Source organism: Lipotes vexillifer, unplaced genomic scaffold (genome assembly GCF_000442215.2).
Source record: "Lipotes vexillifer unplaced genomic scaffold, Lipotes_vexillifer_v1.1 scaffold495, whole genome shotgun sequence".
Taxonomy (NCBI): Eukaryota; Metazoa; Chordata; class Mammalia; order Artiodactyla; family Lipotidae; genus Lipotes; species Lipotes vexillifer.
Window position 1 is genome coordinate 227,015 of NW_006770132.1, and position 15,123 is coordinate 242,137.

At 41.0% G+C, this 15,123-nt stretch overlaps 1 protein-coding gene across 1 annotated transcript in view; it reads left to right on the forward strand.

The window, feature by feature from the left end:
* AGBL1 (AGBL carboxypeptidase 1) overlaps nt 1-15,123 on the forward strand; it is a 436,183-nt gene that overhangs the window by 190,207 nt on the left and 230,853 nt on the right. The window contains exon 13 of the mRNA XM_007446037.1: nt 3,802-3,982. Within this exon, the coding sequence (XP_007446099.1) occupies nt 3,802-3,982 (181 nt within the window). The remainder of the gene's footprint in view (nt 1-3,801; nt 3,983-15,123) is intronic.

Genomic DNA, 15,123 nt, shown 5'->3' on the forward strand with positions numbered 1-15,123 from the left:
TGGCCCTGCCTCTGTGTGTAGGTTGCTGGAGGGCATCTCTTCTTCGCTCAGACAGGACGGGGTTAAAGGAGCCCCTGATTCGGGGGCTCTGGCTCACTCAGGCCCAGGGGAGGGAAGGGCACGGAGTGCGGGGCGACCCTGTTGTGACAGAGGCTGGCGTGACGTTGCACCAGCCTGAGGCACGCCCTGCGTTCTCCTGGGGAAGTTGTCCCTGGATCTTGAGACACTGGCAGTAGAGGGCTGGACAGGCTCCCCGGAAGGGGGGTGTGGATAGTGACCTGTGCTCGCACACAGGCTTTTTGGTGGCGGCAGCAGCAGCCTTAGCGTCTCTTGCCCGTCTCTGGGGTCCACGCTTTTAGCCGCGGCTCGCACCCGTCTCTGGAGCTCCTTTAAGCAGCGCTCTTAATCCCCTCTCCTTGCGCACCAGGAAACAAAGAGGGAAGGAAAAGTCTCTTGCCTCTTCGGCAGGTCCAGACTTTTCCCCGGACTCCCTTCCGGCTAGCCGTGGTCCACTAACCCCTTGCACACTGGGTTCATGCTGCCAAACCCAGTCCTCTCCCTGCGCTCCGATGGAAGCCCGAGCATCGGCTCACAGCCCCGCCCGCCCCAGTGGGTGCGCAGACAAGCCTCTCAGGCTGGTGAGCGCCGGTCGGCGCCGATCCTCTGTGCGGGAATCTCCCCGCTCCGCCTCCCGCAGTCTCCGCCTGCGAAGGGGCTTCTAGTGTGTGGAGACCTTTCCTCCTTCACAGCTCCCTCCCTCTGGTGTGGGTCCCGTCTCTATTCTATTGTCTCTGTTTATTCTTTTTTCTTTTTCCCTACCCAGGTACGTGGGGGGTTTCTTGCCTTTTGGGAGGTCTGAGGTCTTCTGCCAGCGTTCAGTAGGTGTTCTGTAGGAGTTGTTCTACGTGTAGATGTATTTCTGGTGTATCTGTGGGGAGGAAGGTGATCTCCGTGCTTTACTCTTATGCCATCTTCCCGGAAACCTCCAAAGTAATCTTATTTTAAGGATGATTTTAAATCTGCTCTTATATAAGTTAAACTAGAGTCTAACAAGATATAACAGAAACATGATTACATTTGCCCATCAAATAGTGGTTTATTGCTCTCAAACATCCAGAAGCATTGAAGAAGCTAGTGAAGGTGCAGGGTAGCTGCTTAAGGGATTTTTCAAGAACCTAGGCTCTTTCTATCTTTATGGTAACATCTTATCATGTGACTTTGATTCTCAAGTTGGCTTCTTCACCTGAAAGTATCAGATCTATGTTCACGGAAGGAACAAGAGACAAAGATGAGGGATAAGGGACAAAAACCAAGAAGGCATTTGCCAGGTGAAATAGTGCCCTTTAATCAGTTTTCCAGAAAGATCGACCCCAGGCTGCCATTTACATCTCATTGGTCTCAACCCTGTCACATGGTCACTCCTACCTATCAAGAGGATCCACGAAGCTGGGTGTTTTGATCTGGGCACTTTTTAAACCCCCCAGAATCAGGGGTCTGGTAGTAGGAAAGAAGGGGAGAAAAGCTGTTGGGTGGTAGCCAGCATTTTGTGTGATATGTGTATGTGTGTGTGTATATATACATGTATATATGTCTATGTATGTGTATTTATAAAGTATGTGTATACATATATAGTGTAGTGTATATGTGTGTGTATGTATATATATATATATATATATATATATATATATATATAAAACAAGCATTTACACTTTTATTACTAACCAATGATTCTTCAGTTGATCTCATCACAGATCATAGCATATCAGGGACACACTGACTCCATGGTTGAGTACTTCCGATCTGTAGAATAAAGTCCAAATCCCTAAACAAAATATATGAGGAAGAATCTTAACAGTTTGACACCAAACTTCTTTTCTAAATTCACAAGCTACTATCTCTCATCCTTTGTTTCAGCCATTCACAGCTTTTCTTTATTCCTTTTCTTTATTCTTGAATATGCACCAGTTTTTCTCCTCTGTGTTCTTTGCCATTTATCTTTTCCTTTGCTTAGAAGACCCCTTCTCACCTTCTTTCTCTAGTTAGCTGATACTTATCCTGCAGGACCCAGTCTAAATAACATCACATCGCTGGAAATGTCCTTCCCTCTCTGACTCACATCTATTTTTGGTGCTTTATATACACCTCCACTAGCTTACTTGTCATTATTTGCTTGCATGTTTGTCACTACCGACAAATGCTTTGGCCTCTTACAGAACAAGTACTATAATATATTCAACTTTTTCTACCTAGTGCCTCCTGCAGTTTCTGGAATATGTTCAAAATACCTGCTTAAGCAAAAATGTAACTGAATATTATCCACAATATATGAAGGATCTACAAAGGGAAGTAACGTGCTCTCACCATAGTCAGTAAAAATGGACCAATATATGCCCCTTAAACCTGCATCTCATTGGCTGTTGACAGAGGGTTTTTTGTTTGTTTTAATTGATGATAATAGTAATATAATTAGGGAATTAATAGTTTATTTCTCTGTATCTTCCATTACTTCTTGTTTAGCTGTAATTGAGAGTTATTCAGTTTTGTCTTTCTTTGTACAGAATTAGAGACACAGTTTATTCCCTCAAAGAGATTACTGCTTAAGGGAAGAAAAGCCATATTTAACTCATGATTTGAATGATCAGGCAGAAAATGACTGGTTTAACTTTTAGGCTGTTTAGTGGCCAAGGTATTTATACTTGGCAAATATTTAGTTCTCATCATTAGAATGGGTTTAGGAGCAATAAGGAATTGGGTGAGGATACAGAAGGAAGAGTCAAAAAACCCACACAAAATTAAACAAGGGGTTAGAGCAGACATGGTGAATTGCTTGTATGATACCACATGTTCCCCACTTCTTCCTCAAGTGTCTGGGGACAGACATCACCAATCAATCAAAAGACATTTACCACCTGAGCCCAGATGTGGTCTAAGAATACGTTTCAACACTACGATACTCCATGTGTCTTCTGTCAGCAAAGAAGGGATAAGTCTCTCTTTCATCAGTGCATTCTTCATAAGATCTATTCAGGTCAATACACTCACTGTGATTGGCAGAGAGTGTGTTCCTGATTTCTTCTGCAAAGTGAAGGAAGTATTGCAACTCCAAGATTGAGCTTCCAGGTACTTCCCTCTTTTGTGAAATCTCTCCAGGATTGGCTTCAGTGTCATAAAATCAGTCATAAATTTCCCAACTCAGTTTCTGTACTTGACTCCTATTTCTACTGGGGAATGTGAGGCACCATCCTAACCACAGACCTCATAATTGAGAAGGGAGAGAGCTAACAGGTACACACTGAACAGCAAGCAATATGCCAAGTTCTTTATAATCACATCCTTTAGTTTTTATAACAGCTGCAGGATGTCAGTATTATTGTCCTCATTTTACAGATGAGAAAGCAGCCTTGGAGAAATTAAGTCATTTGGCTGAGGTCTTACAACTGGTAAATGATGAAGCTAAGATTCAATCTCAGATCTGGGACACTCAGCATCATGCTGTTGGACTCTGAAGAGTAAATTATTTCTTTGGTGGTCTTGCTAAAATCTGATTCTTGGTTGGTTTTGATGCCACTAAGTACTTATGCTTTGGATAACAGCCTTGAGCTTTAACTTTATACTCTCTTGAGTCTTGCAGACCATAGAGGCAGATGGAAAATGGATTCATGTACATTAGATGTGTATTAGAAGCAGTCATTCTGTTTCAGGCTTCATGCCAGTCACGTGTAATACTGGCTTCCTGGAGATTATCTGGGTGGAAATGGAAAGTGTACTTAGATTAATTTTCTTGTGTCTCTTTTTCTGCAGGGCAGCGCCCATACCAGGTGATTACTGCTCGAGTTCACCCAGGAGAGAGCAATGCCAGCTGGGTGATGAAGGGGACCTTGGAGTTCCTGGTCAGCAGTGACCCTGTGGCTAGGCTCTTGAGGGAAAACTTCATTTTCAAGATCATCCCCATGCTCAACCCAGATGGTGTCATCAATGGCAAGTATGTCACGCACCGGGCTCAACCTAGTCCGCATTTATGTTACCATGGTAACATGTTGTTGTTTTCTTCAGTGGGCTTGACTGGAGAGGTCTTGGTACTCCGGCAGGAATAACTTCTCTTGGGTTCTGTTACCTGGTACAAATAACAGGGTAATCTCTATATACATTAATGTCAATCTCATAGTTCCTTTGAATAGAAAGGTATAGACTCATTGGCAATTAATAACAGAGGAATCCTTAGAAATAATCTCATCCAACACTCCTTTTAAAAAGGAGGGAATTGGTATCCACAATAATCAAATGACTCCCCCAGTTAGTTGGTTAGTGACAAAGTCAGGGCTCAAATTGTGATTTCCTTGAAGTGAAGACCAATGCTTCACAAAAATAAACTCAAAATGGATTAAAGACCTAAATGTAAGACCAGACGCTATAAAACTCTTAGGGGAAAACATAGGAAGAACACTCTTTGACATAAATCACAGCAAGATCTTTTTTGACTCACCTCCTAGAGTAATGGAAATAAAAACAAAAATAAACAAATGGGATCTAATGAAACTTAAAAGCTTTTGCACAGAAAAAGAAAACATAAGATGAAAAGACAACCCTCAAAATGGGAGAAAATATTTGCAAATGAAGCAACTGGCAAAGGATTAATCTCCAAAATTTACAAGCAGCTCATGCAGCTCAGTATCAAAAAAACAAACAACCCAATACAAAAATGGGCAGAAGACCTAAATAGACATTTCACCAAAGAAGACATACAGATGGCCAAGAAGCACTTGAAAAGCTGCCCAACATTACTAATTATTAGAGAAATGCAAATCAAAACTACAATGAGGTATCACTTCACACTGGTTAGAATGGGCATGATCAGAAAATCTACAAACAGCAAATGCTGGAGAGGATGTGGAGAAAAGGAAACCCTCTTGCACTGTTGGTGGGAATGTAAATTGATACAGCCACTATGGAAAACAGTATGGAGGTTCCTTAAAAAACTAAAAATAGAATTACCATATGACCCAACAATCCCACTACTGGGCATATACCCAGAGAAAACCATAATTCAAAAAGACACATGAACCTCAGTGTTCAATGCAGCACTATTTACAATAGCCAGGTCATGGAAGCAACCTAAATGCCCATCGACAGACGAATGGGTAAAGAAATGTGGTACAGATATACAATGGAATATTGCTCAGCCATAAAAAGGAATGAAACTGGGTCATTTGTAGAGATGTGGATGGACCTAGAGACTGTCATACAGAGTGAAGTAAGTCAGAAAGAGAAAAACAAGTATTGTATATTAATGCATACATGTGGAATCTAGAAAAATGGTACAGATGTACTGGTTTGCAAGGCAGAAATAGAGACACAGATGTAGAGAACAAATGTATGGACACCAATGGGGGAAAGCAGTGGGGGAGGGTGGTGGGATGGATTGGGAGGTTGGGATTGACAAATATACACTAATATGTATAAAATAGGTAACTGATAAGAACCTGCTGTGTAAAAAAAAAGATTAAAAGAAATAATAAAAGAAAACAAAACGAACAAACAAAAAAAGACCAATGCTTTGATTTGCTTCTATTTCCTGCAGATAAATCTTTATTCTCAGTTGTATTTTACTGGATTCTGGATACAGCTGTATTAAAGGTGTCACTTTATCTAAATGGAATGGCTGAAATGGTTGAAAAATGGCTGTGGAATGGCTAAAAGTGAAATGACTGAAAAATGGTTGGCTGCAAGAGGGAAGATTGGGGTGATGCTTCTCCTGGCCTAGCTCCTCCATGCCTTTCAGAATGTATAATAGGAAAGGTGAATTCCAGTGTCATAAGGGGTCAGCATTTGCAGAGTTGTGAGCTGAGGCCCAGATAGAAGAGCAGGTTCCCAAGATCACTCAGTCAGTGGGTGGGGGTGACAGGATTAACATTCATACATACCTGCCTCAAACTGTGGAAAAAGACTTAAAGCCCCTTCCTATGGTAACAAATGATTCTTTTTTACTATAGGATTAGACATTGGTATCCTATGGAAATAAACAGAATACAAGGTAAACAGAAAATTTGAAAGGAAAAATAATTTCAAAAAATAAAAATGCAGAAGAAGTTATAATTTCAAATATCAGTTTTAAAGAGGCAAAAGCATATGTTTAGAAACTGGGAAAATAGAGCAGTATTGAAAAGGTGAAACAAGAGGTAAAATGAGAATTATAAAGAAATTTAAAAAAAATTTCAGAGATAAAATTACAATGACTTAAAATTAATAAGAAAATGTTTAAGAAATATAAAATAATAATTTCTTTCAGGAAATAAAAACCCAAAATAAATGTTAAAAGGCTGAGAATAGACTAGTTTCAAAGGAAAATCACAAAAAGAATATTGTTAAGTTAAAAATTTAAAGATGTTAAACTAGAAAAAGAGGATGAGAATAGATTCCAAATGATAAAGTATGTTAAATTATGCCAAAATGCAAGCAAGTTAAAGCTAAAGGCTGTAAAACGAAAATTTCAATATATACCACCACCAAAAAAAGGAAAGATAAGTAGGTAAGGAAAACATCCATGTGTTCTAACAAGATTCCTAGTTTTGTAGTTTCCAGATTTCTTTTTTTTTTTTTTTTTTTTGATGGTAGTTTTTGGTGGGCAGAGAGGAGGGTCCTTCCTCTTTGCATATGGTGACTGGTTGGTCTTCAAGCACATGTGAGGCTTGGGAGGCCAAGTCCTTCAGCAGGTGGCATCAATCAGGCCTCTGGCAGCAATCAGGCTTCCTAGATCTCAAGCTGGACAAAGCCCTAAAGCAGTGTCCTTTCCTGGTCCAACAGAACTCAGCTGGCTCCTACCACGTGTTCCTTTAACTCTGGAGATCAGCTCCACGGCTTCAGTGCATGGTTCCTCCATGCTTGAGGGGCTAAGAGTTTTACTAGCAGGCTTACTGAGCCTAAATGGATGGAAAACAGCTCTGCAAGCCATCTTGAGAGACATGACCTCATTTCAACATTTTCTCATCCAAGTTGGCTCTTTTCTGAAGTTACATGTTCCATTGAATTGTCTGGGGTCTTGTAGAGGATGGAAAGAGCATGGGGTTCAGAGTCATAACTCTAGTTTGGAATTCTGGCTCTTCCCCTGACCTACTCAATTTTCTCCTCTGTTGGAAGAGGAAGCTCCCTGTTGACCTATGTTGGTAGAGGTCTTATAAGTCCAAAGTAACATTCAAGCTTTGGAATAAATACTGTAGTTTTTTCCATTTCAGATGCTCACACCTCTGAATCAGAGGCTTGATCCAGGTCTTTGGTTGAAAGGTTAACATGGTCTCAGTCACTTAATATCCTCCTGGCCTGGGCACACATTATTTCCAGTTCAATGCTGGTTGCTTTGGGCTCCCTAATGGCAGGCCAGCTTCTCTGTGACACCACCATCCATCATCATTACCATTATTTATTATGACTAAATTACCCTTTTTATTTATATAGCATCTTTCATCATGGAGCTCAAGGCACTTTGTAGGTTACTTGGATCAAACAATTTTGGCTGAAACAAACAATTTTGGCTGAAAGGGATTTGGAAATCATAGCATTATTCCACTGAAAAAAAAATCCCCAGGTCATTGCACATCATTACCAAAAGACTTGAAACTGCCATGGAATCATAACATCTTACAATAAATGGGCTTAAAAGTTTCAGCTCAGGGCTTCCCTGGTGGCGCAGTGGTTGAGAGTCCTCCTGCTGATGCAGGGGACACGGGTTTGTGCCCCAGTCTGGGAAGATCCCACATGCCGCAGAGCGGCTGGGTCCGTGAGCCATGGCCTCTGAGCCTTGCGTCTGGAGCCTGTGCTCTGCAACGGGAGAGGCCACAACAGTGAGAGGCCCGCGTACCGCAAAAAAAAAAAAAAAAGTTTCAGCTCACGAACCCTTAGAACACACCTAACATATGGTTTATCTAACTTCCACTTAAATGCTTCGTTGACATTCCGTTTCAGGACATACCCATTCCATAGTGTATTATTAGGTGGATTTGTTTTTCTTTGTTTTGATCTTTGCCTTGTGAATTTTACACATTTTGCCTAAAATGTGTAGAAACAAGGATAAGATCTAATCCCCATTTTACATGCCTTAACTTCCTCAGGTGAAGCCCTCTCCAGGTTTGATGTGGTTCACCTAAACATTGCTTATGTGGTATTGTTTCTGATGTTCTGATTGTCATTGATTTTCTTTGGACACATTCGTATTCATAGGCTTCTAAACGTTAACAGAACTGCCCTGTGTATGGTCTGACCAGCAAAGAGGCAAGCTTTTTGCCTAAAGCTTAGAGAGCCTGAACCTGAACTTGGCACTTAACCTGCCACAAGATGCTTTTTTTTCTCTCCCTGCTAGTATCATGCAAAAGTACTTATGAAAAAATCCATAATATTTCTGTGTACCTATCGTTATGTACTATATTTTAAAATCATAGCTGCCTTCATTTAAATGCTATGACTGAAAGTTAAAGGTATCACAGAAGACCTTACAAAGGAATTCAGGTTTCATACTTTGCAAGTTATTTGAAACTTCAGGAAATCACTGTATTAGAAGGCTCAGCTTTTAAATAAAAAAGATTCTACCAGCCTCAAAAAAAAAAAAAGCAAAACATGGACCCCTGTGGAGTTTGCAAAACTGTGTAAAGGTGGAGTAGTTTCCTTATGTGGTGATGTTAATGAGCCTCTTAGGATGGCTGGGAGGTTTTGATTGCAGTAGTCAGGGAGACAAAGCCAGGATGTTCTAGCAAAAATATAGTGGGTCTTGCTAAGCCAAAGATCTCTTAGCAACATATGTCTGTAACAGGAAAACAAAATACAAAGATGGTTTCCAAAAGAAACAATTTACCATCTTGTTGGCCTGGTAGTTTGTATTGAACTGGGCTGAGTTCAAAGTAATCCAGGAGGACTGATGCAGTGATCCCTTGTTTCTTATAATTCTTTCCAACATGGGATAAAAGAACAAGGAGACAACCAGTTGGGTTAGAGCAGAAGTGATAATGGCAGCTTGATTAGAGTGGGGAGTGGGGAGAAGACAGGTGATGACTTAAAAGGTCAACATGACAAGTAAGTGAAGGGGAGGAAGAAATCTAGCATGATTCCCAATTTTTGGACTTTGCTTGCTGGGTGGAGGGTAGTGACAAATCATTTTTATAAAATCAACACCCAGGCCAACATTTTATTCCCAGGAGAGTCAGAGTATATTTATTCTTAGTATATATATAATGCTGCAAAATTGATTACTTTCTTCCAAGGCCATTGTGGAAGAGAAGTAAACAACCATAAAGAGCAAAAGACGTGCTATAAGTAAACACACCAAGGTGTTAAGAAATAATAGGCTGAATGCTCTAGTGGAAACACATGAAACTATAAAAATCTGATAAAAATCTTGACAGTTTTAACTATCTGGGACCATTTAAGTTTACTATCGATAGTCTTTTACTCTGTGGATTGTGAAGGCTTTATTTTAGTATAATAAGAGCACTCACAGACTTTATCAAAAAAATATTTAGTACTTTTTATAAGCCAAGAAAGAACCTTGCTCTTTTACATATATTTTCTTATCTAATAGTAACTATGGCCCAACCAAGGTAGATCTTCCGTATAATTTTCACGTGCAGAAACTTGAGTTTACAGGGGTGAAGTCTTCAATGCAGTTTAAATAGCTCGTATTACAGAGCCAGAACTAAAACTTCTGTCTATTCTACATTCCTTTTCTATAGAGATTTAAGGGAATTAGAATAAAAGAATCTTAAAATGTTCTAGCTGAGCAGGTTATTGTATATTATTTAGTCCCAGTCCTTCAAATGATAAGGAAATTGAGACTAAAGAGATAAAATGAGTTATCACATAGCCTAGTTCAAGGCAGAAATGGCATGAAAAATTGTCTAGATAATTAAAACACTCAAGCAAATAAGACAGACATACACACACACATACACACTCTGGCACACACATACCCATGTCTACCTCCAGAGCCCATGTTGATTTTAATCTATCAGCTCTTCCCAAACTTGGATGGAGATGCAAGTAAAGCCTCAGCCCCATCAGCAGATGGTCTCTGAAATTAGTCTTGTTGACTTTGATCTTCACATCCAATGTGACTGGGATGAAAGAAGGCATAGCCTCCCCTGCTTTCTGCAATCTTGGCCCAGGATGAATGAATTAGTTCATCCTCAGTTTTCCTTCATGGAATTTGAATTCCCAGCATGGCTTGGACCTCAACACTCTACCGTGTCCTGCCAGCTTTCTCCTTTGGAGAAGACATACTTCCTGTTGATGCCAACTTGTGGCTGTAAGCAGCACCCAGCTGACTTTGAACAGTTTGGCCACAGGGCTGCCATTCCACTGCCCATTCTATTGTACGTTTTGTTTTTGTTTTTGTTTTTGTTTTTGTTTTGTGGTACGCGGGCCTCTCACTGCTGTGGCCTCTCCCGTTGCGGAGCACAGGCTCTGGGTGTGCAGGCCCAGCGGCCATGGCTCACGGCCCCAGCCGCTCCACGGCATGTGGGATCCTCCCGGACCGGGGCACGAACCCGTATCCCCTGCATTGGCAGGCGGACTCTCAACCACTGCACCACCAGGGAAGCCCTATTGTACGTTTTCACTCAAGTAACTATTCAGGATCACAAAATGCTTATGATTATCCCCATTGGGTTCACTTCACCTTTGGGCTGGGCTATGCCTCTTTCCTCCTTTTTTGATATGTTCAGGGCTTCCCTCTTATGTGACCTCAGCTCTAACTTTTAATGTATTTCAAATCTCTTCAATATAAAAACATGTAGCAGTGATTCTCAGACTTTCGGATTTCTCAGATCAGTTTACATTTGAAAAAAAAAGGAACTGTAGTAAGTATATAATTTTTAAAAATTATGCTCAAGAAATAATGGAAGATACTCTCTGAGCTCCCAAACAACAGACTGGTGAGAAATTCAACATTAGTTGTTTCGTGGGCTGCCTCCTCACCTACCTACAATCATACAAGCAACTCTGGGGTTTTTGATGCTAGATCTTTAGATCATGGCAGTAAGCATTCTTGCCCTTCATACTATGATACATTTGCTACTGGCCTTGAAGGCTTCCCTGTGGGTAGAGAGCAGTGTAGTCATTGAATGAATTTGGTATTCCCATTGTCAGTCTTCCTGGAAAGGAGTAAATCCTGGAACAAGAAAAGATGCCTGACAGATGGACCTTTAGCGGGGAAGAGATAATTCTCTGGAGCTTGAAAGTGAAGAAACTCTGGTCTAACCAGAGGGTCCCCCTAGGTCACTGAGGAAAGATGGCATCTGCTATGTGGAAGAGGCTGGAAGAAGCAATCCCTCACATGGCTGCTTGAGAATGAGAACAGCTATACCAATATTCAGTTTTAAATTTTCTGTGAGTAGTTATCATCTGTCATATCATTTATTCTTAGTAAAATGTTAATAAGCCTTTTTGTCTTGTTTCAGCTGTGTTATTGAGGTTGAAAGAAAATGTCTATGCCTCAGATTGGTGCAGAGGCTCAGTAGCATAGTTGGGAGAGATTCCTACAGGAACAGTGAATAATAAGTACAATGACTAATATGTTTTAAGAGTCGTGCTCCGTATAATTGGGACATTTAAAAAATAAAATAGCTTCATTGTCTTCTAATTATAAAAATGATACATGATACAGTCAAGATAATAGGTGTTAAAGAAGAGATTTGATTCACACTGGTGGTAGAAGTCTCAAAGTTCAAAAAGGGGATGCAGGGGCTTCCCTGGTGGCACAGTGGTTTAGAGTCTGCCTGCTGATGCAGGGGACTCGGGTTCGAGCCCTGGTCTGGGAAGATCCCACATACTGTGGAGCAACTAGGCCTGTGAGTCACAACCACTGAGCCTGCGTGTCTGGAGCCTGTGCTCCGCAACAAGAGAGGCCGCAATAGTGAGAGGCCCGCACACCGCTATGAAGAGTGGCCCCTGCTTGCCGCAACTAGAGAAAGCCCTCGCACAGAAACGAAGACCCAATACAGCCATAAATAAAAATAAATAAATAAATAAATAAATAAATAAATTTTTTAAAATTTAAAAAAAAAGGGGAGGATGCAGAAGAAACCAGGAGATTTAACATTTGCAGAGGCAGGCACTGCCTACAAGCACGGGGAAGCAAAGGGAAGAGGTGGAGTTACCAGAACCCAGGGTTGGAAAGTCTCCATGATGCTGGTGTGTGGAACTCTGAGAAGGGAGTCTGACTTGGCAAGGGCTTCAGTGGACCAAAGGGCGCAGTTGAAAGGGTGAAGGAATGAAAGTATCCAGATGGCAAGGGGGATGCATCCCGCCTCCTGCTGGTACCCATGAGAAGATGCAGTGATGCTAGTGCTGTGCGTCTTAAGATGCAGGAGTTCAGCCAGTCTCCTGCTGCTGCCCTAGTCTCATTAACTGGAACTGGGAAACATAAAGGGTATCCTTTTCTTCCTCTTCCTGCCTTCCTGTCTCTCTCTAGTGCCTCTTCGTTGGCAGAACTTAGCAGGAAGCCGACTGGCAAGGGAGTCTGAGCATTGCGATCTGTAGAGTTTTAGCTGCAGTGTGACAGAGCAGAGGATAGAATTGTGGGCTGAGAGCTCAGAGACAGTTGGTGAAAAACAAGCACAAAGCATTGGTTTACCGAGTGTCCAACACGCACTTGCATCAGGCTTATTATTGTTTATATGTGACTTCTTTGTTTTCAAAAAATAAAATGGTTTTATTGTTTCCAATGGGGGGAAAAATGAGACATCGTTATTGTAGAAAATCCTGGTGTAGAGAAAAAGCTTAAAGAAGAAATTAAAAAGCACCCAAATTTGGGGCTAATACATTATGTTAATCCAAGGGGCATTGTTCACATTATCATCCATGATCATTACATTTTGCCTGCAGAATTTTGTAACCTGGAATCCCTCCCTGGATCAGACTGCCCAGAGAGAAACACTATTAGCAAGCTGAAGAAGGTCCATTAGCCATTTGTTTGTAAATTGACAGCTTCAGGTATATCAGCTATTTCCTTAAATATATTTCTATATTCATACCCATGTTAACTTTCATAAGGTAATGTATTTTGTAGTATAGTTTATAAACAGACAGCTTCTTCCTACAGCAAAGAATACAAATGGCATTTATAGTTTTTAAAACAGCAATCTCATGGTATTGATGGACCATAATTGATTTAAACAATTTTCCATTATAAACAACAGACAGGTGAAGTGTCTTGTTAGTCTCTGGGCAAATTTCTCCAGTCATTTCCTTAAGATAAATTCTTAAAAGTAGTCTGTTGAGTCAAATGTTATGCATATTTTTTATTTGATGTATGTTATTGCCAGATTACTCTCTATAGAAGATACACAGATGTATATTCCTATCACTGATGGGTGAAAGTGTCTGGTCCCCATACCTTGTTAACACTGCACATTATCACTCTTTTTATTCCTTGTCAATGTAATAGGATAAAAATATGATTTTAAATTTAAGTTTTTTATACTTATGAAAAAAGTAAATATTTTACTCCCATTTTGCAAATGAAAAAAAAAATCTGAGGCAAAAGACTGGGTGACATATGCAAGGTCAGCCACACAGCTGAGTCAGGAATTAAACTCAGGTTGCAAAGCTCGTGTTCTTTCCACTTAGCTGTGCAGCCCCACTTATGTCAAAGCTTCCTGATAGTCATCTGGTGACTCTCCTTTTGAATGTTGTTAGCATAGAACTTGGGAAGTGGTAGGTGCCTAACACATATTTGTTGAGTCTAACTCAGGGTGCCTGACCTTTCTAAATTCTTTTTAACGTGTGACCCTCCAGGTATATCATCCCAGACCAGAACAGGGGCTGTAAGGGGCCTTGAGTTACCTCCATCAGAAATGAGCTTTTGGATACATCTTCAGTTAAATATTAGCACTTAAGTATTGGTGTACCATCGACACAATGTTTTACTACAGGTTTGCTTGGAAGGGAAAATTTGTATCCTGTCCATTTGAGGTGTGATTTTTGTTGAACCTGTGGGCATGATACTTAACCTGCGCCATGTCCTTCTCCTCCTTTTAGCCACTGTCTCGAAAGAGTGACAGAGGACACGTCAGGGAGTGTGACTTTACGTCTGGGTAGTCTCCAACAGGCTAACGTTTAATAAGTATCTTCCAAGCTGGGAAGATTTGTGGCCTTAGGTCTCACATAGGGAAGTGATTGGCTTTTCTATGGACTCACCATCCATGTTTGGCTTCTGAAGCATAGAATTTCTCTGTGCCTGTGGATGAGTTCTGCAGTACGTCCTGAAAAGCAAGAACAGCAGAGCACACTCCTTCATAGTGGGGAGAAGGAGAAGCAGGAAAAATCAGGGAGACCAGCAAAGGCAGAGGGATATTGGCTGTCAGATGGTCAGCCTCCCCATGGGTCTCTTTCTCTTTCTCTCTCTCACTCAGCAAGGCACTGTGTCCTCCTGTACAAAGGCCAAAATGTCACAGGCTGAAGAGCCTATAAGGAGAAAGTCCTACATTCTCTGTGGCCTTTGGGAAGATGAATGATTGAGTCCACGATGTCTGTAGAAATGGTGTTGATGGTCATGATGACATGACATGACATGACATGATACAACGTGAGGATGATAACTCCCCTTTGAACTCTCATTCCAAAGTTTCAGCTCCAAATTTTCCTTTCAGTGAGGCCAGGCAATCCAGTGGTCCTGCTGTGGAATCTCTCTATGGAATGTTTGCTGGCCAAAGGTCATATTTCTTAGCAGTTAAAGCTTAGCCTACAACAGTCATCTGTCCTTCAATATGGAACCCAACTGCTCTGCCTGGGAGCTGACAAAGGAACTTAAACTTGTAATCACGGACTTTTGAAATTTAGATTGTTTTGCTATTTCGTACTCTTTGGAACAGAGTTATCAGTGGATGGATATTTGTGCTTTATTTGTTTTTAGGAAAATTTTAATTTTTTGGACATGGAGCGAAGTTTGGCTATTTGGATGGAAATGTCATTCTGGGTCTGGTTCTACCCTGTTTGTGGGTCTCTGTGTTAAGGGGCTCTGGGAAGAGGTAGGCAAGGGGTATTTAATCTCTTTCTCTTTGCTTTCCTTTCCTTATATTTGAAAATGGGGGAGAATGTTATTCTGATCTAGAAGGGGTTATTCGATCGGAAGAACTGTAAATT